This window comes from Esox lucius, chromosome 11 (assembly GCF_011004845.1).
Source record: "Esox lucius isolate fEsoLuc1 chromosome 11, fEsoLuc1.pri, whole genome shotgun sequence".
Lineage (NCBI taxonomy): Eukaryota > Metazoa > Chordata > Actinopteri > Esociformes > Esocidae > Esox > Esox lucius.
The window spans coordinates 30,865,868-30,891,219 of NC_047579.1; the positions used below are offsets into that span (position 1 = coordinate 30,865,868).

Here is a 25,352-nt window from a genome sequence, read left to right on the forward strand (position 1 = left end):
CATAAAACAATACATGGCAACAAAGAAATAAATAAACTGACCCCTGTTCAAAAGTCTGCATACACTTAGTTCTTAATATTGTGTATTGCTCCCTTTTGCATCAATGACAGCGTGCAGTCTTTTGGAATAGTTGTCTGTAAGGCCCTTACAAGACTTTGGTTCCAAGACTTTGGTTCTTACAAGACTTTGGTCCCATTTTGACCCAGTAAGCAGGATCTGCCCTATATTTGCTAACATCCAGAGCCATGCTGACATCTTTGATACCTTTATGCGTCACATTTGGTGACGGCGTTCCGGAGGCATCCGAAACAGATGCCCAAGGCACCTCAGCTGACCCCTCTCGATGTGGAGGAGCAGCGGCTCTACTCTGAGCTCCTCCCGGGTGACCAAGCTTCTCACCCTATCTCTAAGGGATCGCCTAGCCACCCTGCGGAGAAAGCTCATTTCGGCCGCCTGAATCCGGGATCATGTCCTTTCGGTCATGACCAAAAGCTCATGACCATAGGTGAGAGTAGGAACGTAGATTGACCGGTAAATCGAAAGCTTCACCTTGCGGCTCAGCTCTTTCTTCACCACGACAGACCGATACATCGACTGCATTACTGCAGAAGCTGCACCGATCCGTCTGTCAATCTCCCGTCCCATCCTTCCCTCACTCGTGAACAAGACCCCTAGATACTTAAACTCCTCCACTTGAGGCAGGCACTCTCCACCAACCTGAAGTGGGCAAGCCACCCTTTTCCGACTGAGGATCATGGCCTCGGATTTGGAGGTACTGATTCTCATCCCCACCGCTTCACACTCGGCTGCAAACCGTCCCAGTGCATGCTGAAGGTCCTGGTTTGAAGGGGCCAACACGACAACATCATCCGCAAAGAGCAGAGACGAAATCGTGTGGTCCCCAAACCTGACAACCTCCGGCCCCTGGCTGCGCCTAGAAATTTTGTCCATAAAAATTACGAACAGAACCGGCGACAAAGGGCAGCCCTGCCGGAGTCCAACATGCACTGGGAACAAGTCTGACTTACTGCCGGCAATGTGGACCAAGCTCCTGCTTTGGTCGTACAGGGACCTGACAGCCCTTAGCAAAGGACCCAGGACCCCATATTCCCGAAGCACCCTCCACAGGATGCCGCGAGGGACACAGTCGAATGCCTTCTCCAAATCCACAAAACACATGTGGATTGGTTGGGCAAACTCCCATGAACCCTCCGGCACCCCGTAGAGGGTATAGAGCTGATCCAGTGTTACACGGCCCGGACGAAAACCATACTGTTCCTCCTGAATCCGAGGTTCTACTATCGGCCGTATTCTCCTCTCCAGTACCCTGGCATAGACTTTCCCGGGGAGGCTGAGAAGTGTGATCCCCCTGTAGTTGGAACACACCCTCCGGTCCCCCTTCTTAAAAAGAGGGACCACCACCCCGGTCTGCCATCCCAGAGGCACTATCCCCGACCGCCACGCGATGTTGTACAGGCGTGTCAACCAAGACAGCCCCACAACATCCAGAGACTTGAGGTACTCAGGGCGGATCTCATCCACCCCCAGTGCCTTGCCACCGAGGAGTTTCTTGATCACCTCAGTGTCCACCTTGATTTTCAAAATCAATGCCTAAGTTTCTCAATTTCTGCCTGGGTATGCAAACTGATGAGCACAACTGTACGTAGTGCAAATTTTCTTTAATCTGTGTTTGCGAGTGTGTGTGTGGTCTCCGGTTCTATCTGGGATCTTAAACACCCTAATATTTCCCAGAATATTACATATCTGACATATTCATCAAAATGAATCCATCAGAATGTCTCAAAGCAGCACTGTGATGCTCCTGAAGAAACTGAAAAATTTCAATTTTATGTTTGTTTACAACCCTTTCAATGAGCCTTCATTATGTACTAAATCCATTCATATGTACAGTATCTCACAGAAGTGAGTACACCACTCAATTTTTTTTAATTATTTGATTATATCTTTTCTAATGACAACACTTAAGAAATGACACTTTGCAACAATGTAAAGTAGTGAGTGTACAGCTTGTACAACAGTGAAAATTTGCTGTCCCCTCAAAATAACACAACACACAGCCATTAATGTCTAACCCGCTGGCAACAAATGTGAATACACCCCCAAGTGAAAATGTCCAAATTGGGCCCAAAGTGTCAATATTTTGTGTGGCCACCATTGTTTTCCAGCACTGCCTCAACCATCTTGGGCATGGAGTTCACCAGAGCTTAACAGGATGCCACTGGAGTCCTCTTCCACTCCTCACAGAGCTGGTGGATGTTAGAGACCTTGCGCTCCTCCACCTTCCGTTTGAGGATGCCCCTACAGATGCTCAAAAGGGTTTAGGGTTGGAGACATGCTTGGCCAGTCCATCACCTTTACCCTCAGCTTCTTTAGCAAGGCAGTGGTCGTCTTGGAGGTGTGTTTGGGGTCGTTATCATGTTGGAATACTGCCCAGCGGCCCAGTCTCCGAAGGGAGGCGATCATGCTCTGCTTCAGTATGTCACAGTACATGTTGGCATTCATGGTTCCCTCAATGAACTGTTGCTCCCCAGTGCCGGCAGCACTCATGCAGCCCCAGACCATGACACTTCCACTACCATGACACTTGACCATGGCGGGGCCTGTTCTGAGTGGAACCTGTCCTGTTAAACTGCTCTATGGTCTTGGCCACCGTTGTGCAGCTCAGTTTCAGGGTCTTGGCAATCTTCTTATAGCCTAGGCCATCTTTATGTAGAGCAACAATTCTTTTTTTCAGATCCTCAGAGAGTTCTTTGCCATGAGGTGCCATGTTGAACTTCCAGTGACCAGTATGAGGGAGTGTGAGACTGATAACACCAAATGTAACACACCTGCTCCCCATTCACGCCTGAGACCTTGTAACACTAACGAGTCACAGGACACCGGGGAGGGAAAATGGCTAATTGGGCCCAATTTGGACATTTTCACTTAGGGGTGTACTCACTATTGTTGCCAGCAGTTTATAAACTAGACATTAATGGGTGTGTGTTGAGTTATTTTGAGAGGACAGCAAATGTACACTGTTATACAAATCAAATATTTGCAAAAATGTGAGGGGTGTACTCACTTTGGTGAGACACTGTATATCCTATGCATCATATATCCTGTGACATGTACTGTTTATGTTTTATATTATATTATTTTAATACTATTTGTTGCTGTTGTTTTATTTACACACATTTCTCTCAGTTGCTGTGTCCTAGTCCAAATGTAATGCATTTAGGTTTGGTAAATGCTTTAAACAAACACAATCCAGGAAGGCATAAATTGGAATGTGTCCACTGACAACATACTGGGCTAATGTAAAACGTCCCCCAAATCCACATGTTGGGTTGTAACAGAGAGATTATTTTAGAAAACACTCTTTTCTTGCTTTCTTTGCAAGACTCTTTGCATCCATCATAGCTCTTGTAACCTCAAGGAACTGATGTTTTTGATATTTGTAATGCAACTGTATCACTTCACCTATTAAATGCATCGGGCACATTCATGATAGTATTTTTCAGATGCTTTGGTACTATGTGTAGTAATATTTTACCACCCATAGTACAAAAAACAAAACAGATCATCAGAAAATACAAATAAAAAGAAATCACAACTCTAACTACATCGGACATTGACTGAGTTGAGAAAAACATCTAGAAAGACATATTTCACATTCAAATGCATTTTGTTCATATAAAGTACATTTTCATAGGATTTTCTTCTCTATTGTAAAAATACCTTTTATGTTCACTATGCTCATTGTTCCTAATTGATCATCACTCAACCATTCTGTGAATATACTGTATTTATTTTACATTGTTTTGCTTACTATGTATCACCACCCTAAGTCCCTAGGTTTGTATGTGACCTCTGTGGGATTCAAACGCACAACCTTGGTGTTGGTAGTGTGAGCCACAAAAGACCACTGGATTGCCTATGTACTACAACACTGTCATAAACAAGACACAGTTGACATCTAAAAAAGTAACCATAAATGGTAATTTAATAAACAAATAAACCATGTGAGCACTGGCAATGTCTTTCAAAATGGAGCAGGAGAGACAGCAAGGCAGATGATTATTTCAGATAGCCCCTGGACAGGATCAAAATAACAAACTGAACTGCTTTGAACCATCACAAGTAGATCTTGGTTGATAAAGCAGGCTTCTACCGTGCCATAACACCACAGTGTTGGCCAAATATCATTAGCCAATGAGCAACTGTCCATGTGCCTGGACAACATGTGGGAAACCTATTCCTGTGTAGCCATACCTCGTTACAGTACCCCCCCCTCGACGCGCGGCTCCCGCAGCGCACCCCCGCCGGCCCCGAGGCCGACCCGGAGGACGCCGCGCAGGACGATCAGGGCGCCGACGATGGAAGTCGGTGAGGAGCTCAGGATCAAGAACGTCCACCGCCGGCACCCAGCAACGCTCCTCCGGGCCATACCCCTCCCACTCCACCAGGTACTGCAGGCCCCTCCCCCGGCGCCTTGAGTCGAGGATGGAACGGACAGAGTACGCCGGGCCCCCCTCGATGTCCCCCCCACCTCAGACTGCTGGAGGGGACCAGCCACCACCGGCCTGAGGAGAGACACATGGAACGAGGCATTAATCCTGTAATCAGGGGGAAGTTGCAATTTATAGGTTACCTCGTTCACTCTCCCCAGGACTTTGAACGGCCCTACAAACCGCGGGCCCAGCTTCCGGCAGGGCTGGCGGAGAGGCAGGTTCCGGGTCGAGAGCCAGACCCGGTCGCCCACAGCGTAGACCGGGGTGTCGTTACGCCGGTGGTCAGCAGCGGACTTCTGGCGAACCCCGTCGCGCCAGATGTGTCGATGGGCCACGGACCAGGTGTCCTCGGCGCGCCGGAACCAGTCGTCCACCGCTGGAACCCCAGACTCGGGCTGGCTCTGCCAGGGTACCAAGACTGGCTGGTACCCCAGGACACACTGAAAGGGAGTCAAGGACGTGGAGGAGTGGCGGAGTGAATTCTGAGCATACTCTGCCCAGGGCAGGAACTCCGCCCACTCCCCCGGCCGGTCCTGGCAATAGGACCGCAGGAACCTCCCCAGGTCTTGGTTCACACGCTCCACCTGCCCATTAGCTTCGGGGTGGAACCCGGAGGTGAGGCTGACCGAGACCCCCAACCGGCCCATAAAGGCCTTCCAGACCCGAGACGTGAACTGAGGGCCCCGGTCAGATACAATGTCCTCCGGCACCCCGTAGTGCCGGAAGACATGGGTGAATAGAGCCTCTGCGGTCTGCAGAGCCGTAGGGAGACCAGGGAGGGGAAGGAACCGGCAGGCCTTTGAAAACCGATCCACAACAACCAGGACCGTGGTATTGCCTAGTGAGGGGGGAATATCGGTCAGAAAATCAATGGACAAGTGAGACCATGGTCGTTGTGGAACGGGCAAAGGATGTAACTTACCTGCCGGAAGGTGTCTAGGTGCCTTACACTGAGCGCACACCGAACAGGAGGACACGTACACTCTCACATCCTTAGCCAGACCAGGCCACCAGTACTTATCGGTAAGGCAGCGCACAGTACGGTCTATGCCCGGGTGACCCGTGGAAGGGGACGTGTGGGCCCAGTAGATGAGACGGTCACGAACATCCAGAGGGACGTACTGACGATCCGCAGGACACTGAGGTGGCCCAGGATCGCTGCGCAACGCTCGCTGAATGTCCGCGTCCACGTCCCACACAACCGGCGCCACAATGCACGAGGCGGGCAGAATCGGTGTATCATCTACCCGCCTTTCAACCGCGTCGCACAACCGAGACAGCGCGTCTGCCTTGGCGTTTTTGAACCCGGAACGTATGAAAGCGTGAAATCGAACCGCGCCCACCTGGCCTGGCGAGGGTTCAGTCTCCTCGCCGCCCGGATGTACTCCAGGTTACGGTGGTCGGTCCAGACTACAAACGGGTGTCTCGCTCCCTCAAGCCAATGTCTCCAAACAGTCAAGGCGTTAAACACAGCCAACAGCTCCCTGTCACCGACGCCATAGTTGCGCTCTGCCTCACTGAGCTTTCGCGAGTAAAAAGCACAGGGGCGACGCTTAGGAGGGGTACCCGACAGTTGGGACAATACAGCACCTATCCCCACCTCCGAGGCATCCACCTCCACTATGAACGGCAGTGACGGATCGGGGTGAGCCAGAACCGGGGCAGAGGTGAACATTCTCTTAAGGGTGCGAAATGCGACGTCTGCCTCGGTCGTCCAGGTGATCCGGCTCGGCCCGCCCTTCAACAAGGAAGTAATAGGAGCTGCCACCTTGCCGAAGCCCCGTATAAACCTACGGTAGAAATTGGCAAACCCAATAAATCGCTGCACCGCCTTAACCGTGGTGGGAACGGGCCAATTACGCACGGCTGACACGCGATCAACCTCCATTTCCACCCCACCGGCGGAAATCCGAAACCAGAGGAAAGAGACGGCTCGCTGGAAAAACGCGCACTTCTCTGCTTTAGCGTACAGGCCATGCTCCAACAGCCGCTTCAGCACCCTGCGAACGAGAGACACATGCTCAGCACGCGTAGTGGAATACACAAGGATGTCGTCAATGTAAACCACAACTCCGCGCCCCAGCATGTCCCTAAACACATCGTTCACAAAGGACTGAAACACTGCCGGGGCATTCATCAACCCATACGGCATCACCAGGTATTCGTAGTGACCCGTGGTGGTGCTGAAGGCGGTTTTCCACTCGTCTCCCTCTCGGATTCTCACCAAATTGTACACACTCCGGAGGTCCAGTTTCGTGAAGAAGCACGCCCCATGCATTGACTCAATATATTGGGAAATCAGGGGGATAGGATATGAGTACCGGATCGTCAGTTTGTTTAACGCCCTGTAGTCAATGCACGGACGCAAACCCCCATCCTTCTTCCTCACAAAAAAGAAACTCGAGGAGGCGGGCGAGGAGGAGGCGATCTGCCCCTGCCGCAGGGATTCGGCCACATAGGTCTCCATCGCTGCGGTTTCTGCCTGCGACAGGGGATACACATGACAATAAGGCGGCACAGCGTCCCCCTTTAGATTTATAGCACAATCCCCGGGCCGATGTGGTGGCAAACGACTAGCCATGGTCTTCGAAAAGACCAGCGCTAAATCTACATATTCCGGGGGTATGCGCACTGCGGGGACACTGTCTGGACTTTCCACCGAGGTCGCACCAACGGAAACACCTAGACACCTCTCCTGACACCCCTGAGACCACCCTGTCAACACTCTCTGCGACCAGGAAATAGTTGGGTTGTGTCCCGACAACCATGGAAGACCCAGCACCACAGGGAAAGCAGGAGAGTGAATAACATGAAACTCAATCTGTTCGGTATGGGCGTGCTGTACGGTCATCGTGATAGGGACTGTGACGTGCTCAACGAGACCAGTGCCTAGTGGTTTGTTGTCTAAGCCCGTAATGGACCTAGGTTGAGACAATGGCACCAGCGGAATGCGCAGTTTCCGTGCGTAACCGCTGTCCATAAAATTCCCAGCTGCGCCTGAGTCTACGAGCGCCTTACACAGAGTTAGTAGGAAAATCAGGGAAGGCCACCAAAAGTGTAATGTGCTTCGCAGAGAGACCTGACAGTGTGTGTGGTCTACTCACCTGACTCAGTGTAGGGGTGTCAGGCTTCCTCCGCTCGACCCTCTCTCGCTGGAAACAGTGGGAGGCAGAGTGTCCCTTCCTCCCACAAAAGGAACACTCCCTAGACCGCACCGTCTCCCTTCGTGCGGCGCCTCCCACCTCCATGGGTTCATGTCCGGCGACGGGGTGTACCGGAGGGGGCTGATCATTCCCGGTGCGTCCGCGGGTGGCTAGCAGATTGTCCAGCCGGATCGCCATGTCGACGAGCTGGTCGAATGTCAACATGGCGTCCCGGCATGCCAGCTCCCAACGGACGTTGGGCCGTAAGTGGCACCGGAAATTATCGATAAGTGCCCTGTCGTTCCAGCCCGACCCCGCCGCCAGGGTCCTGAACTCCAGGGCGAAGGCCTGCACGCTCCTTGTCCCCTGCCTCAGGTGCACGAGACGCTCGCCGACCTCCCTGCCGTCGGGCGGGTGATCGAACACGGCCCGGAAGAGGCAGACGAACGCCCCGTAATGGGCCAACTCCGGCCCGTTAGCGGACCAAATGGAGTTGGCCCAGTCTAACGCCTTGCCCCTCAGGCAGGAGACAAGGGCTGAGACCTTCTCCCTATCCCCCGGGTGAGGGCTGAGGGAGGCGAAATATAGCTCCAACTGGAGCAAAAACCCAGAGCACTGGGCAGCGTCTCCGCTGAATCCCTGAGGAAGGCTCAGCTGAATGGTCCTCCTCTGCGACGGTGGAGACGATGATGGTTGAGTATGGGTGGTTGCTGCTCAGGTGGCAGCCTCGCCTCCAACCGCCGCATAGCCTGGACCATCTCGGTCATGGCCTCCCCCAGGGACGCAATCATGCTGCCATGGTGGTGGAGCAGGTCACTCCCCGCTGACTCCATGGTGGTGTGGTATTCTGTCCCGGCTGTGTGTAGTGGAGTGTGTCGAAGAACTTGGAGCCAAACGCAGGGAGGCGATAACAAAACTGTATTCTCAAAATAATAATCAAACAACAAAGGCACGCTATCACACGGCGATCAAACGCTCAAACGAACGTGCCTCTCTCCACAATATAAAGACATAGAACAATACCACACAAAGACACCCAGAAACACAGGAACTAATATAGGCCACCTAATGAGGGAATGGACACCCGGTGTGTGCAATAACAAGACATGACAGTGCCGTGGGAGGAGGAGCGGCGTGGCTAGAAGACCGGCGACGACGCGCGCCGAATACCACCTCGGGTGGGATGGCGCGCGTCCTCGTTACACCAATGTCACGTTTAGGTTCGCTATGCCAAAATATTTTTCCCGCAGTGCATGACAAAATGAAGATATTGATTGTGACATGGACATGGACAAGATATCATGGCCAAATGCAGAAGACAGAATTGAACCAAGTTCGTGTAGTGCTTGCTAAACATTGACATGTATTTATGAAAGTATTTGTTACAATTGAAATGACAAAAAACATTTTGCAGTAAACATTACATTTTTGCATCAATGATTGTAGAAGATGTCTGCATTGATCCCACTTTTGATAATGGGATAGCAATAATGGAAATAATTTTCTGTCAAATGTGATGGGTAATGTACAATTAGAGGTTTGCCAAATGTGAAAGCATAGAAATAAACTGTAAAAGAATACCTTTAGCACTTTAGAGTCATTTTGAAACATGTGTCTTATATTGTGTGGTCTTGGACTAAGAATTGCACTATGTTATGTTTTGATTACTTAATGAATGTTCTTGTTGTATTTCACCAAAAACTTAGTTGTTGAATCATTGACATTGTGTTGAATGATGATAACAAACCAAATGAAAGCAAAATCTGTTGTTTCGAATGCAAGATTAAATTATTTATGAGTATGATCTGTTTGGAGTCTTTTACTAAGAGTTTTGAAATACTGCACATTACCGCTGATAATAGTACCAAAGAGACAGACATATTTTTTTATTTTTGGAATCACCAATAACACCAGTCAAAATCCAGTTCCACCACTACTCTATACCAAACAAAGGATATCCTGTAAGGTCTGATAATCTGTTACCAGCTATCAGACATTTGACAACCTGCACTGGAGTGGACTGTATATAAATCCAGTGGTGAAAGCACAGCTTATAAAGAATCACTGAAATGGAAGTTCAGCATCACAAGAGACACTTCAAGCAACACTTTCTTTTTAAAAATCCAGAGTTTACAGATTGAATACACAGCTGCGGCACAATGCTCACATTTTATGTATCTACCAGGAGGGGGCAATATCAGATTACTGAAATCAAAATCCTAAACCTCCAATACGTTTTTCAAAGGTTTTTCTCAATGAGAGATTCTCAAATGAGAATATTTTTCAAATCTCTGAACAATTAGTTCCTTGTTCACACCAGATTAGAATTTCTCATTCATTCAAGCAAACTGCACGTTTTGGCACGTGTGCAACATTTTAAGTACAATTGTCTTTGCTAATTGCTTTCTGATCAAAAACTGATGAGTTGATTCTAATTGAAATTGGCATACTCTACACAACTTCTGAACATTCTTTCATCGTGTGAGCCATCACATGCAAAATGATCCATTCAATTATCAAAATCTGTCAGACATGTGTTCTCCATAAATATCTATGACATGAAAAGTTTGCGATATCTGCTATGTTGCAAATTACCTGCCAGGTGACATAGTACCCTAGTGCATCATAAGATAAAACATTAGATGTGATGTTGATGAAAATCTCTTGCCAGAACAACAAGCACAACAGGATGTCCACCAAGAAGATGGGAACATGTAATGTCACCTACTGTGAGGAGGTAAAATTCATTGTTTTTTTACAGAACTACCCCAGGATTTTCCATTGTTGCAGTTTTTGGTTAGCATGGATGTCACTTTGTGGCGAATTGTCAGCTCACTGTGTACTGTATAAGTTACAGTTTTTCTCAATCACATTGGCAAATTTTTTGTAACAGTCTTAAAATTCTCTAAACTGTAAGTACAACTGTTTCATGGAACATCACAATGCTATGGCATGTCTGCTAAATGTAGAAACACTCAAAACATTCAATTCATGCTTCAGAACCAAGTCATTGTGTCAGTAAAATGGCCAGTGCCACCAACATTAAGAGTTTGTCTTTGTTTTAGATGTTTTTTCACCATGGCAGTCAACCCTGGAAAGTTTTGTTATATACACATTTTTGTTCTACTTTTTTATCTAGCTGAACACTGGTGTGCTGAGCTTTTTAGATACCAGTTTCAACAGTGGGAAAAGTGACTACTGTACAATGATGTGGTACTTAGAAAAAGGATAAGCACATTTGTATGTACAGAGTACATTTTGCAATGTGTTACATGTAAACAGAAATTTCACTCGTGCATGTCAATAAAGAAGATTGACTTGCACCGTGCACCAAGACGTAAAAAACAAAAACCGGAAACATGGAATGTGACATGGGCATACACAACACAATGACCAACAAGGACAGGGAGGAAATGGCTGAACTAGAAACACAGACTAACAAGGAGAACAGAAACAGGTGGGGGCTAAACACAGGTGAAAGGAATAGACCGATTAACTGAAACAAGAACAGTTAATCAGTCAAGGACACAGAAAACATGACGCAGAGTTGTCCCATCTGGCTGGGAACGTTACAGCATGTTTTGTTAAATTGGCTGCTGTCTTGTCTTCAAAAATTCTTAATTTTGCAATTCACAATTGAACGTGAACAATAAAATAATGCTCCACTTCAGGACGGGGACTGGGATCAGGGAGAGCCGGCGGAGGGCCAGGAGCATGGAGAGGACCTGGAACCCGAGAGGAGGCAGTGGCCACGCCGCGGAGCTTGCCGGAAGGCCAGCCTACAGCCTGGCCAGCCCACATGGGGTTGGGGAGGCTGAGGAACCAGGCCTGGAGCGGGCCAGGAAGGCCCCAGGGAGTCTCGTCACCGACGGTGCCATCGCCTCGGTTGTCACTGGCCAGGGCTCTGGAGTTGCCACTGGGGTAGCCAGCGCTGTAGTGGGTGACGGTAGTGGTCCTCCTCCTCGGTGTCGGAATCCAGCCATCCGAGGAGTTCCCCTACCGTCCAGCTCTGCTGCCTCCATTGGGTTTGGTCGGTCATTCTGTAAGGATCCATGGGGAGACGGAGGCAAACGCAGAGGTGAAGAAACTTTTAATGAACACAAAGGAAAAATCAAGCACTGTGCACCGAGATATAAAACAAAAACCAGAACGTGACATGGGCATACACAACACAATGACCAACAAGGACAGGGAGGAAATGGCTGAACTAAATACACAGACTAACAAGGAGAACAGAAACAGGTGGGGGCTAAACACAGGTGAAAGGAATAGACTGATTAACTGAAACAAGAACAGGAAAAACCAAACAAGGACATAACAAGCCAAGGAGTGTATAGTAATCTATATTCCAAAGTAATACAATTTATTCCAATCAAGCACAAGTTACAGTACAAAACATAGATACATACCAACACAATTCGAAGTCATCCCAACTAGTCAAAAAGTCTACTAAGTTTACCATAAGACACACTACAACACCAAGGTGTGCTAGGAGCCTCTGGTAACAATAAACTCCCAAATATGACTACAGCACAATGTGTTGGGAGGTCTCCTTAACGATGACAAACTCAAATATATGATTACAGCACAATGTGTTGGAAGGTCCCTTTAACGAGGACAAACTCCTAAATATGATTACAACACAATGTGTTGGGAGGCCACTTTACACCAATACATTTTTGGAGACATAACCCTATTTATCCTCAGATCAGACATCTAAAACACTCCCCCCAAATAGTCATTACCATTACTTTCCCTTGGCAAACACAATGAACCCAAAGGACAGAAACTGTCCCACTTAATCAATGCAGAATTATCGAATGGATGGGATGTTGCTGCCAGTTGTTGTCAGACATGCAACAAGAACAATCATGTCTACAATGTTCTTGTGAAGTTTGACCCATAACATGTATAGTACAATACATCGTATCATCCTATTCTGCCCTTAATGGGGAACAGGGGAAATCCAAACCCTACAGATAAATGTCCACAATATCATGCATTTAGTTGTATTCCAATTTGCTCACCTCTCCAGGTGGGGTTATGGTTATATTTGTTTATTTACAACCCTTTTCAAGCCTTCATCCATTCAGATGTACAGAGAATATAAAAAGTCTACACACCCCTAATAAAATGGCAGGTTTTTGTGATGTAAAAGAATGAGACAAAGATAAATAATGTCAGAACGTTTTCCACTCTTAATGTGACCCAAAGCACACATCCAAATCCACAAAAGCATGGATTCACCAGAAGAAGGATGGCCCAGCCAGAGCCCAGACCTAAATCCAATTGAACATCTGTGGGGTGATCTGAAGAGGGCTGTGCACATGAGATGTCCTCGCAATCTGACAGATTTGGAGCGCTTTTGCAAAGAAGAGTAGGCAAATATTGCCACGTCAAGATGTGCCATCCTAATACACTCCTACCCAAAAATGCTGTAATAAAATCAAAAGGTGCAATCAAAAGGTGCTTTAACAAAGTTAGTTTAAGGCTGTGCACACTTATGCAACCAGGTTATTGTTTTTTATTTTCCCCCCTCAAAGATTTCAGTTTGTTTTCCAATTGAATTGTTCACATTATAGGTCACAGGGATGTGTAAACTTTTTATATCCACTGTATGTCCTATGTATCATATATATCCTGTGACATGTACTGTATGTGCCTTATATGATGTCATTTGAATAATATTTGTTGCTGTTTTTCCTTTTATACACGTCTCTCAGTTGCATTAATTTAATTAAATGTGTTAATTGTTTAGGTTTGGTAAATGCTTTAAACAAAAACTCTATCCAGGAAGTCATAGATTGGAATGTGTCCACTGACAAGACAGTGGGCTAAGTGGTTATAAAACATCCCCCACATACACACGTTGGGTTGTAACAGAGAAATAGTTTGAGAAAACACTATTTTCTTGCAAGACTGTTTGCATCCATCATAACTCTTGTAACCTCAAATAACTGATGTTTTTGATATTTGTAATTCAACTGTATACTCTCGTTACCTATTAAACTCATTGGGTTTATTCATTACAGCTTTTATTTAGACGCTTTGGTACTATTCACAAGAGTGTGTGGTAATATATCACCACTCATAGTACAAAAAACACAACAGACCTTCAAAAAATACAAAAACAAATAAATGTTTTCACAACTCTAAGTACATCTGACATTGAGCTCAGAAAAACATCTAGAAAGACATGTTTCACATTCAAATGCATTATGTTCATAAAAAGTACATGCATACATTTTCACAGGATTTTTCCTCTCTATTGTAAAAATACACTCACCTAAAGGATTATTAGGAACACCTGTTCAATTTCTCATTAATGCAATTATCTAATCAACCAATCACATGGCAGTTGCTTCAATGCATTTAGGGGTGTGGTCCTGGTCAAGTATTATGATCCAGACATTCTGATTCATATGGGAGGTACCCTGGGTAGTTATGAGAAAAGCCAAAAGAGCATTTATTGAACAAATGACTAGAAATTATTACCAGTTATGGTATAAAAAAATTAAAACAGTTATGGTACAAAGACCAGTTATTGTACAAAGATCAGTTATAGTCAAAAGGCAGTTATTGACAAAGATCAGTTATTGAAAAAGGGCAGTTATTGACAAAGGGCAGTTAATGCAATTCTTGATACAGGCTGTACATATTTCTATACAAAACATGTTCTTAAATATTCATCATTGATTACATTGCCTGATTCTTTGATCCATCTGATTTCATCTTATTTAAAGATTGTTCACGAACTTATATAAAATGTTGTTTCTCTTCTGCTGAAACCAGGTTGTGGTCATTTTACAATATGAATGCGTATTCAGTTCAGGTGTACAGAAGACATAATATGAAAAGCTTCACTCCTTATCTCTGGTTCTCACATATACAGTGGGGAGAACAAGTATTTGATACACTGCCGATTTTGCAGGTTTTCCTACTTACAAAGTATGTTGAGGTAATCAAATCCTTGGTCTCCCCACTGTATTAAGCTAATTTGTTTAGAAAGAGAGCAAGATGTGCTTTGTGATTTTGGATAAATGCCTTGCATGTTTTATGGAGAAAACTATCAGTCATATTATTTGTAGCATAATATTGAGTAAGATAAAATTGACCTGTAATCCATAACTTGTCATCCAAGGTTATTTTCCCTGCAAATGTTGTCTAAAACACCATCAATATCTGTATCTGTTAACCTGGCAATCTTGCGAATACTCCTAGTCAGATATTCCTCTGGGTTTTAGATTCCGTCACTCACAGTTGAAGAGTACCTATGATAAAAATTACAGACTTCTACATGCTTTGTAAGTGGGTAAACCTGCAAAATCGGCAGTGTATCAAATACCTGTTCTCCCCACTCTATATATACAAGGGTGGAAGCACAGCTTATAAAGAATCACTTAAACGCAAGTTCAGCATCACAAGAGACACTTCAAGCAAAACCTAATTTAAAAAAAATCTGTTTACAGATTTATTGTGCACAATGCTCACAGTGATACAAAGCAGCACAAAGATGTACAAATAAATTATGCTCCCATATTCAGTTCATATTTTATGTTTCTACCAGGAGGTGGCAATGTGAGTCTACTGTCATCAAAATCCCAAAGCTCCAGTAAGTTTTATAGTTATAGGAGACATCAGAAACATTCCGTATTATATATATTTATGGAATATACCTGTATGTCTGACAGATTTTGATAACTGAATAGATCATTTTGCATGTGATGGCTCAAACAATGTTCTGAAAAGTTTGACAGTTTCACTAAGAATCAACTTATCAGTTTTGATCAGCAAGCCATGTGCATGCAGGCATTGTGCCAACTGTAGACAATTGTACTTACTCTTATGCATGTGCCAAAACACATGCAGTTTGCTTAAATGAATGAGAAATTCTAATATGATGTGAACAAGAAACAAGTTGTTCATAGATTTGAACCTATTATATAAAAATCTAATTTGAGAAATTAGCCAAAACAATTGAGGAAAACTTTAATAAGTATAAATTATGTAAAAACGTACCTGCAAAAGTGAATTGTCTGTTTACAGGTAACACATTGCTAAATTGACTGTAAACATACATATGTGCATATCCTTTTTCCATGTACTACAGAATTGTACAGTCTTCACTTTTCCCAGTAAACTTTTATCAATTTTGAAACTGGTCTCTGAAAAGCTCATTATGATACACACCAACATTCAGCTGGACAGAAAAGTATAACAAAATAGAAATGTATATATAACAAACATTTCCAGGGTTGACTGTCATGGTAAATAAAACATCTAAATAGACCAGTACGGCTCACACAATGAGAAAAAAATCTTTCCATTTTGGTGGCACCGGCCAATTGACTGTCTAAATAAATAAAGCAAAATGATTGAGAAAAACTGTAAATATATGAAGTTTGCTCATATTAAAACACATGATAAACAGGCAATATAAAACAACACAATGTAAACCGCCTTATTATCATCCCTTAAACTGTCACACAGACAGCAGACAACATTTAATAAAAGGGAATCTTCAGTTTATAAGTAAAAACTTGTCATCACGGAAAGGTGATAACCAAAAGGAGATAAAGTTGTTGCTTTATCTGTTCTCAATGCACATCACTCTTACTACCTTTTTAGTGCCTTTATGTCAGGACTTCTTGTTGGCCTTCGGGTTGAGGAAAGAATCCACTCTGAACTTTGCGGAGGGTTACAAATTCCTCCTATTGTTTAAAAAAATAAACTAACCTAATTAACAATTGACCATTTATTTCAGAAAGTATTTTGATTTAAATTGTAAAAGATAAAAAGTACATGTTGCCTTATGGCATTCTTCTTTGCTCTTAGAAGCTACAACACACTTTATTTATGTAATTATCTATCAGCTCTTTGATTATTTTGGGTCCTTCTGCAATTTGGACACCTGCTAATGGTGGAGCTGCTTGTTAAAAGAACAAATGAAGGGTCGAGAAGAGGCAGGAGGGGTTTATTTGGACTGGAGCATTTCATTTGTTCCATAGTACTCCCACAGACACCTCTTCATGCTGTAGTCTTCTTCCGGAAAACACCTCATTCACTCCAAAACAGAACACTCTCCCCACCTTCTTTATTCAAATCAAAGATTGCCACGTCTCTACTTAAACAGTCGGACTGTCCTTAGAGTACTTCTGTGTCCTGGAGAGGAAAGAAGAGCGGCTCCCAGCAGCTTCAACATAAACCATGTTTTCTGTAGCTCTCTTGCTGCTGGTGGCAGCTACTACCTGTGAGTGGCCTTGGATGGGGCGTGGGGGCGACCAAGAAATATTAGTGATGTATTTTTAGTTTGGTTAAAATGCTGCGTGAGTAATGTTATACATGCTTTGTCCACAGGTGTTCACTGTGAAGAACTCACTCAGCCACCCTCTATGACTGTCCAGCCAGGTCAACCACTGACCATTTCCTGTAAGGTCTCATACTCTGTAACTGGCTATTACACAGCTTGGAATCGACAACCTGCAGGGGAAACACTGGAGTGGATTGGATTTATTAGGCCTGATGGCTCCACAGTTTATAAAGATTCCCTGAAAAACAAGTTCAGCATCACAAGAGACACTTCAAGCAACACATTGTTTTTAAAAGGCCAGAGTCTGCAGACTGAAGACACAGCTGTGTATTATTGTGCTCGATACACACAGTGATTCAAACCAGCTCCAGACTTGTACAAAAATAGATTTCATCCTTACTGTTGGAGTAATCTATCAGGAGGTGACAACATCATTTGTTTTAACAGTTTGGCATGAAAGCTTTGTGAGAAATTGAGAGGTGAGGAACCCGTTGGGTAGTTTAAAATAAAATGATTTATTTCCACAAAAAAATATCTGAGGTATATATCTGAGGTAACCTGGATTTGAATAAATAAAAGGTGTGCATCCCCTCCAAGAACTGCCACCTTAACGTGGTGGAGGGGTTTGAGTACCCGAGTGACCCTAGGAGCAATGTTGTCTGGGGCTATATGCCCCTGGTAGGGTCTCCCAAGGCAAACAGGTCTTAGGCAACGGGTCAGACTAAGAGCGGTTCAAAACCCCCTTAATGAAGAAAAACATTTTGAGTACCGTGACGTCGCCCGGTATGGCGCAGCCGGGGCCCCACCCTGGAGCCAGGCCCGGGGTTGGGGCTCGTAAGCGAGCGCCTGGTGGCCGGGCCTTCCCCCATGGGGCCGCCCTCCCGTGGGCTCACCACCCACAGGAGGGACCATAAGGGGCCGGTGCAAAGAGGATCGGGCGGCAGTCGAAGGCAGGGGCCTAGACAACCCGATCTCTGGACACGGAAACTGGCTCTAGGGACGTGGAATGTCACCTCGCTGGCGGGGAAGGAGCCTGAGTTGGTGCGTGAGGATGAGAGGTTCCGATTAGAGGTAATCGGGATCACCTCTACGCACGGCTTGGGCTCTGGAACCACACTCCTTGAGAGAGGATGGACTCTTCACCACTCTGGAGTTGCCCATGGTGAGAGGCGGCGGGCTGGTGTGGGTTTGCTTATAGCTCCCCAGCTCTGCCGCCATGTGTTGGAGTTTACCCCGGTGAACGAGAGGGTCGTTTCCCTGCGCCTACGGGTCGGGGATAGGTCTCTCACTGTTGTTTGTGCCTACGGGCCGAACGGCAGTGCAGAGTACCCAACCTTCTTGGAGTCTCTGGGAGGGGTGCTGGAAAGTGCTCCGACTGGGGACTCTATTGTTCTACTGGGGGACTTCAACGCCCACGTGGGCAACGACAGTGACACCTGGAGGGGCGTGATTGGGAGGAACGGCCCCCCGGATCTGAACCCGAGTGGTGTTCAGTTATTGGACTTCTGTGCTAGTCACAGTTTGTCCATAACGAACACCATGTTCAAGCATAAGGGTGTCCATCAGTGCACGTGGCACCAGGACACCCTAGGCCGCAGGTCGATGATCGACTTTGTTGTCGTCTCATCTGACCTGCGGCCGTATGTCTTGGACACTCGGGTGAAGAGAGGGGCGGAGCTGTCAACTGATCACCACCTGGTGGTGAGTTGGATCCGATGGCGGGGGAGGAAGCTGGACAGACTCGGCAGGCCCAAGCGTACTGTAAGGGTCTGCTGGGAACGTCTGGCCGAGTCTCCTGTCAGAGAGATCTTTAACTCCCACCTCCGGCAGAGTTTCGACTGGATCCCGAGGGAGGTTGGAGATATTGAGTCCGAGTGGACCATGTTCTCCACCGCCATTGTCGAAGCGGCCGCTCGGAGCTGTGGCCGTAAGGTCTCCGGTGCCTGTCGAGGCGGCAATCCCCGAACCCGGTGGTGGACACCGGAAGTAAGGGATGCCGTCAAGCTGAAGAAGGAGTCCTATCAGGCCTGGTTGGCTTGTGGGACTCCTGAGGCAGCTGACGGGTACCGACAGGTCATGCGGGCTGCAGCCCGGGTGGTTGTGGAGGCAAAAACTCGGGCCTGGGAGGAGTTCGGTGAGGCCATGGAGAAGGACAATCGGCTGGCCTCGAAGAGATTCTGGCAAACCATCCGGCGCCTCAGGAGAGGGAAACAGTGCCCTACCAACGCTGTTTACAGTAGAGGTGGGCAGCTGTTGACCTCAACTGAGGATGTCGTCGGGCAGTGGAAGGAGTACTTCGAGGATCTCCTCAATCCCGCTGACACGTCTTCCATTGAGGAAGCAGAGGATGAGGGCTCAGAGGTGGACTCGTCCATCACCCGGGCTGAAGTCACAGAGGTGGTCAAGAAACTCCTCGGTGGCAAGGCACCGGGGGTGGATGAGATCCGCCCTGAGTACCTCAAGTCTCTGGATGTTGTGGGGCTGTCTTGGTTGACACGCCTGTGCAACATCGCGTGGCGGTCGGGGACAGTGCCTCTGGGATGGCAGACCGGGGTGGTGGTCCCTCTTTTTAAGAAGGGGGACCGGAGGGTGTGTTCCAACTATAGGGGGATCACACTTCTCAGCCTCCCCGGGAAAGTCTATGCCAGGGTTCTGGAGAGGAGAATACGGCCGATAGTAGAACCTCGGATTCAGGAGGAACAGTGTGGTTTTCGTCCGGGTTGTGGAACACTGGACCAGCTCTATACCCTCTACGGGGTGTTGGAGGGTTCATGGGAGTTTGCCCAACCAATCCACATGTGTTTTGTGGATTTGGAGAAGGCATTCGACTGTGTCCCTCGCGGCATCTTGTGGAGGGTGCTTGGGGAATATGGGGTCCTGGGTCCTTTGCTAAGGGCTGTCAGGTCCCTGTACAACCGAAGCAGGAGCTTGGTCCGCATTGCCGGCAGTAAGTCAGACTTGTTCCCAGTGCATGTTGGACTCCGGCAGGGCTGCCCTTTGTCACCGGTTCTGTTCGTAATTTTTATGGACAGAATTTCTAGGCGCAGCCAGGGGCCGGAGGGTGTCAGGTTTGGGGACCACACAATTTCATCTCTGCTCTTTGCAGATGATGTTGTCGTGTTGGCCCCTTCTAACCAGGACCTTCAGCATGCACTGGGACGGTTTGCAGCCGAGTGTGAAGCGGTGGGGATGAAAATCAGTACCTCCAAATCCGAGGCCATGGTCCTCAGTCGGAAAAGGGTGACTTGCCCACTTCAGGTTGGTGGAGAGTGCCTGCCTCAAGTGGAGGAGTTTAAGTATCTAGGGGTCTTGTTCGCGAGTGAGGGAAGGATGGAACGAGAGATTGACAGACGGATCGGTGCAGCTTCTGCAGTAATGCAGTCGATGTATCGGTCTGTCGTGGTGAAGAAAGAGCTGAGCTGCAAGGCGAAGCTCTCGATTTACCAGTCAATCTATGTTCCTACTCTCACCTATGGTAATGAGCTTTGGGTCATGACCGAAAGGACAAGATCCCGGATACAGGCGGCCGAAATGAGCTTTCTCCGCAGGGTGGCCGGGCGATCCCTTAGAGATAGGGTGAGAAGCTCGGTCACCCGGGAGGAGCTCAGAGTAGAGCCGCTGCTCCTCCACATCGAGAGGGGTCAGCTGAGGTGGCTTGGGCATCTGTTCCGGATGCCTCCTGAACGCCTTCCCGGGAAGGTGTTCCGGTCCTGTCCCACCGGGAGGAGACCCCGGGGAAGACCTAGGACACACTGGAGGGACTATGTCTCCCGGCTGGCCTGGGAACACCTCGGTGTCCCCCCAGAAGAGCTGGAGGAAGTGTCTAGGGAGAGGGAAGTCTGGGCATCTCTGCTTAGACTGTTGCCCCTGCAACCCGGCCTCGCGGAAGAAGATAGATGGATGGATGGTTTCGAAATGTCACTACATTATTGGTAAGTTATTACATTATTCACTTTTATTACATTTAAGAATGGATAATTTATAACGTTATTGGCAGTTATTACATTAACGAAATTATTACATTATTGGCTGCTACAGATCCTCTGAATCCTGGAAGGTAGAGAAGAGCAGCTCCAACCTCTTTTTCTGACTACAGTAATGAAATTATGATCAAAGATTACGTTTTCAGTCTATTTAAATATGCTGATGGCTCCAATTGGCCTTCTGCATGAAGGGGGTATAATGAAAGCAAATGTGTATTTTATTAATTTCACAATTTTCCAGAGCGTGTGCATGGCCAGTACTCTTGAAAATAATCAATGATAGTAAAACACGTAACACATCCTATTTCTATAAAAGGACAATCTGTTTTAAAAACCGACAAATTAAAAGGTCAGTGCAGTGTTTGGATTTTCTTAGGAAATTGAAGAGTTTCGGTGTGAGCCACACTTAGAATATTGTACAGAAGCTTAATGGAAAGTGTATTTTGTTTTGACATGACCTGATGGTATGGCAACTTGAATGACATAAACAGAACCAGATTGTCCAATATTATAAATACAGACTGAAACGACTGTTACGATGAACTGTAAAGTATTCACAAAAATGAATTAGCACTTTCAGATATTTATTCCGTCACCTTAATAAACATGTTTGAGATCTGTGTGTGGATATGTGATGACCCAGAGGGAGCTGCTCAGGATTGGATCAGAATTTGCAGATTTAAGACACAGCTGTGTATTATTGTGAAAAATGCTTACAAATAAATATATAAAAAATAAATACTACTCGCATATTCAGGTCACCTTTTATGTATCTACCAGGAGGGGGCGGTATGAGTCTACTGCAATCAAAATCCCAAACCTCCAATAAAATGTGATGTTGACATTTACCATATGAAGTTTTCTCAATTCAAGAGATATAAATGAAAGAAATATAAAACCACTAATGACCCATCAATATCCTCAACATTATTATTACTACCCCATAAATGTTATAGTGGACAGCAGACAACAGTTTATTAAAGTGGATCTAGAGTAATAAACCATTGTCAAGATCTAGGAAACATTTAGATTTATTTTGCTACTGTTTCAGCGTCTTTGTTTCAGGACTTCTCAGAAACCTGTAGTTTGAGGGAATAAATCCACTCTGGACTTTGCTGAGGGAGATTTGTAGAGAATTAGTGTAGGACAAATAATTGTCTGATAATTCGATATCTGTAACATGATTTCATTTTGATTTAATACAATTACCTCATAAATCTAAGAACAAGAGGATTACCCATAAAACTCAAACCAAATCCTATGTATGAAATTCTAATTTACAAATTCCTTGTATCGTTTAAGAAATAATTAACTATTAAAAACACCTATCCGTTGTAATATTATAAATAGCACAAGATCTAAAATAATGTGGTTCATTAGGGTTCATTTGGGATTTATCGTTGCTCTGGATGATTCAACCAAACACCTCTTCATACTCTAGCCTTCATCCGGAAAACACCTTATTCATTACACTACAGACCCTCTTCTACACCCTTTATATTCAAATCTGCAATCTGACACCGTCACTACTTAAACAGAGTCTGTCTGCCATCTGAGTCCGGAATAGAAGAGAAGAGCATTTCTCATCAGATCACTTTCAACATAAACCATGTTCTCTGGATCTTTGCTACCGCTGCTTGCATTTGTTGTCTGTAAGTTTACTCAGGATATATTGTATTGAAAAAATGTATCCACAAGTGTAAGACATTTTGACAATGATTTTTTTTCAACAGGTGTTCAGTGTCAGACATTGACTGAGTCTGAACCAGTGGTTAAAAAGCCTGGAGAATCTCATAAATTGACCTGTACAGGCTCTGGGTTCACATTCAGTAGCTACTGGATGGGTTGGATCAGACAGGTTCCTGGAAAAGGACTGGAATGGATTGGTTCTATACATGGAACCACAGCTTCCTACTCCCAGTCAGTCCAGGGAAGATTCACCATGTCCAGAGACGACTCCAGCAGTAAAGTTTACCTACAGATGAACAGCCTGAAGAGTGAGGACACAGCTGTGTATTACTGTGCCCGAAACACACAGTGAGATAGTGTGGTGGGAGAGCTGTACAATAAACACTTCCTGATTCAGCACAAGTTAAATTATTCAAACCCTCAGTGCAGATCAATTATAGTTTCTCAAACTGTTCAATCATGGGAATGCAAATGACAGAAGGTATCACTTTATCCCTCATCCTACCAACATATTTAACATAAAAGGACTGCAGTACCTACTGGGGTCCCTGTGGACCCCAAAAATAAACAACTGTATCAAACAACCATCTTAGCAAAATCCCAACTTATTTCTTCTTAAAACATTATTAGTCATGTAATTAATGTTATCTGAAAAAAAAAAACCTGATTACAATTATTTTAGGAACGTTACAGTTAATTTGCATATTGTGTAAACGAAAATATATACTTTTCTTTAATACAAACAGCAGTTTTAATACAAAGTACAATCTACATTAGTACTTAAAAGCTTAGGGGTGTGGTAAGTTGTTGCCCATCTGTCTTGTGTCCCACAGGTTTTTACCTAAAGGGAGGGCTGCCCCCCCACCTTATCCTTCCTGCCATAATGTTTACTGTTGGGTTTAAATATTTCACTTTTAAGATTAGTTGGCAGCACAGATATTAAGAACACAGTTAGTTTTGGAATTTCTTTCAATCATTCCTGTTCACTGACCTCTTTTTGATTTTGAGCCTGTTGGGCGCCACTCTCAAATTTTCTACATACCCTCTGACATTTTGGGTGGTAAGTTAACATTACAATAAAGAATCAACTGCATGATTCATGTAAATACTAATCAACTAGTCACCTTGCATTATTCTGACCAATCAACAGCAACATAGCTTTGTCAGGTGGTAAACTAGCAAATTAAAAAAACGCAGTGAATGTTATATGTAAATGTATATGTATTCTGGGCCCCTGGGATTCAGCCCAGGCAATCCCGTGCATTAAAACACCACTGGCCCCATGTGCAGCTTTTGTGCAGAAGAATGCAAATTGTCTGCCAGTATTTCATATAATATGCTACATTCATCTTGCCATTAATTTTCACAAGATTCTACGTGCATTTGGAGCTCACACACCCCCAAAATATAATAATGTTAGCACAGCTAAAAACTGTTGATGCCTTCTGTAGGCTGGTTGAATGTCTGAAGTTTCAGTAATTGTGAGTTTGATTACCGGCTCAAAATGGCCGACAAAGAACTATCTTCTGAAACTTCAGAAATTCTGAGAAATGAAGGCTGTTCCATTGTCTCATACAATATTGTTTACTACCGCCTTCACAGAACAGCAACAACTGGCTCTAACTTACATAGAAAGAGAATTGGCAGGACCCGTTGCACAACTAAGCAAGAGGACAAATACATTTTTGTAACGACTCGTCTTGGTGTAGTGTTGGAGGGAACCAGGCGCAGGCAGATATCACGTTCGTTGGTTTTATTAAACAACAAACAAACCAAACACAAACAGAAAACAATACTAATGACTGAATGAAATCAAAGTGCGCAACATGCGTCTTAACAATAAACATTCAAACAGTACATTAAACAACACTCACCGATTAACTAACAGACAGCAACAATGATCCACAATGTGGGGCGCAGAGGGGAAACATATATACACATACAAACGAGCTAGATTGGGACCTGGTGTGGAAGATGGGAAACATGTGACAGTCCGGGATGTGTTCGTGAGAATATGGGAACTTGTGGAAATATGGCACGGTGGCGCTGCTGCTCACCGCACCATGACAATTTTAAAGCTGTGCATGGGACACTCCCAACATGACAATGACCCTAAGCAGAATGCCAAGTTGACCCTCCAGTGGTTACAGCAGAAAAAGGTGAAGGTTCTGGAGTGGCCATCACAGTCTCCTGAACTTTATATCCTCAGTTGTTATAGAAATCTGTTGAACTTATTTATTAGTGAATTCTAAAGCATTACTGTTTTTAATAGTGAGATGGTTGTAAAGTACAGAGTTGGTGTTTAAACTGGATGGAGAGTGCCAAGTATGAGGAGAGGTCTTTCTTCAATTGTTGTGGCACACATTCTTGCATGTTATCAGTAGACCAGTGGGTCTTCTGACCATTTGCTAATGTGCCCAAACCATCAGGGTGTCTTTTCTTTGTTCTTCAGGAATGTGGCCAGCGGCCTGAGTGTCTCTTAAGATGTTCCCCTACCCCCATTACAGTAACACCTAAGACAGGATAGAGAGAGACAGATGGGGGCAGGAGGGGCTAAGGGAACTGTTGTCTTTAGAGAATAAATGAGCAGCCTTACCACACCCCCAGAGATTCCTCACAGGCCTGTTATGACAGGCTTAGGACCCATCTCTCTATTTGCAAATAATATATAATAAACGGCTAATTGTGCCAAGAGAATTTTGTCTCTGTGCTT

The 25,352-nt window shown here is 45.4% G+C and overlaps 1 protein-coding gene and 1 long non-coding RNA gene across 7 annotated transcripts in view; one reads left to right on the forward strand and one right to left on the reverse strand.

The window, feature by feature from the left end:
• LOC105008122 overlaps positions 1-25,352 on the forward strand; it is a 493,667-nt gene that overhangs the window by 157,898 nt on the left and 310,417 nt on the right. The window contains exons 1-2 of one of the 6 annotated variants that reach the window (XM_034295307.1): positions 22,492-22,602; positions 22,684-22,982. The exons of 3 other annotated variants lie outside the window; for them this stretch is intronic. In XM_034295307.1, the coding sequence (XP_034151198.1) occupies positions 22,560-22,602; positions 22,684-22,982 (342 nt within the window). In that variant the 5' untranslated portion in view covers positions 22,492-22,559. Of the gene's footprint in view, positions 1-7,148; positions 7,156-18,268; positions 18,277-22,491; positions 22,603-22,683; positions 22,983-25,352 lie in introns of those variants that run through there. 2 more of the 6 variants (XM_034295304.1, XM_034295302.1) reach the window with 2 other exon arrangements.
• LOC114840416 overlaps positions 1-25,352 on the reverse strand; it is a 415,324-nt gene that overhangs the window by 98,282 nt on the left and 291,690 nt on the right. The window lies entirely within an intron of this gene.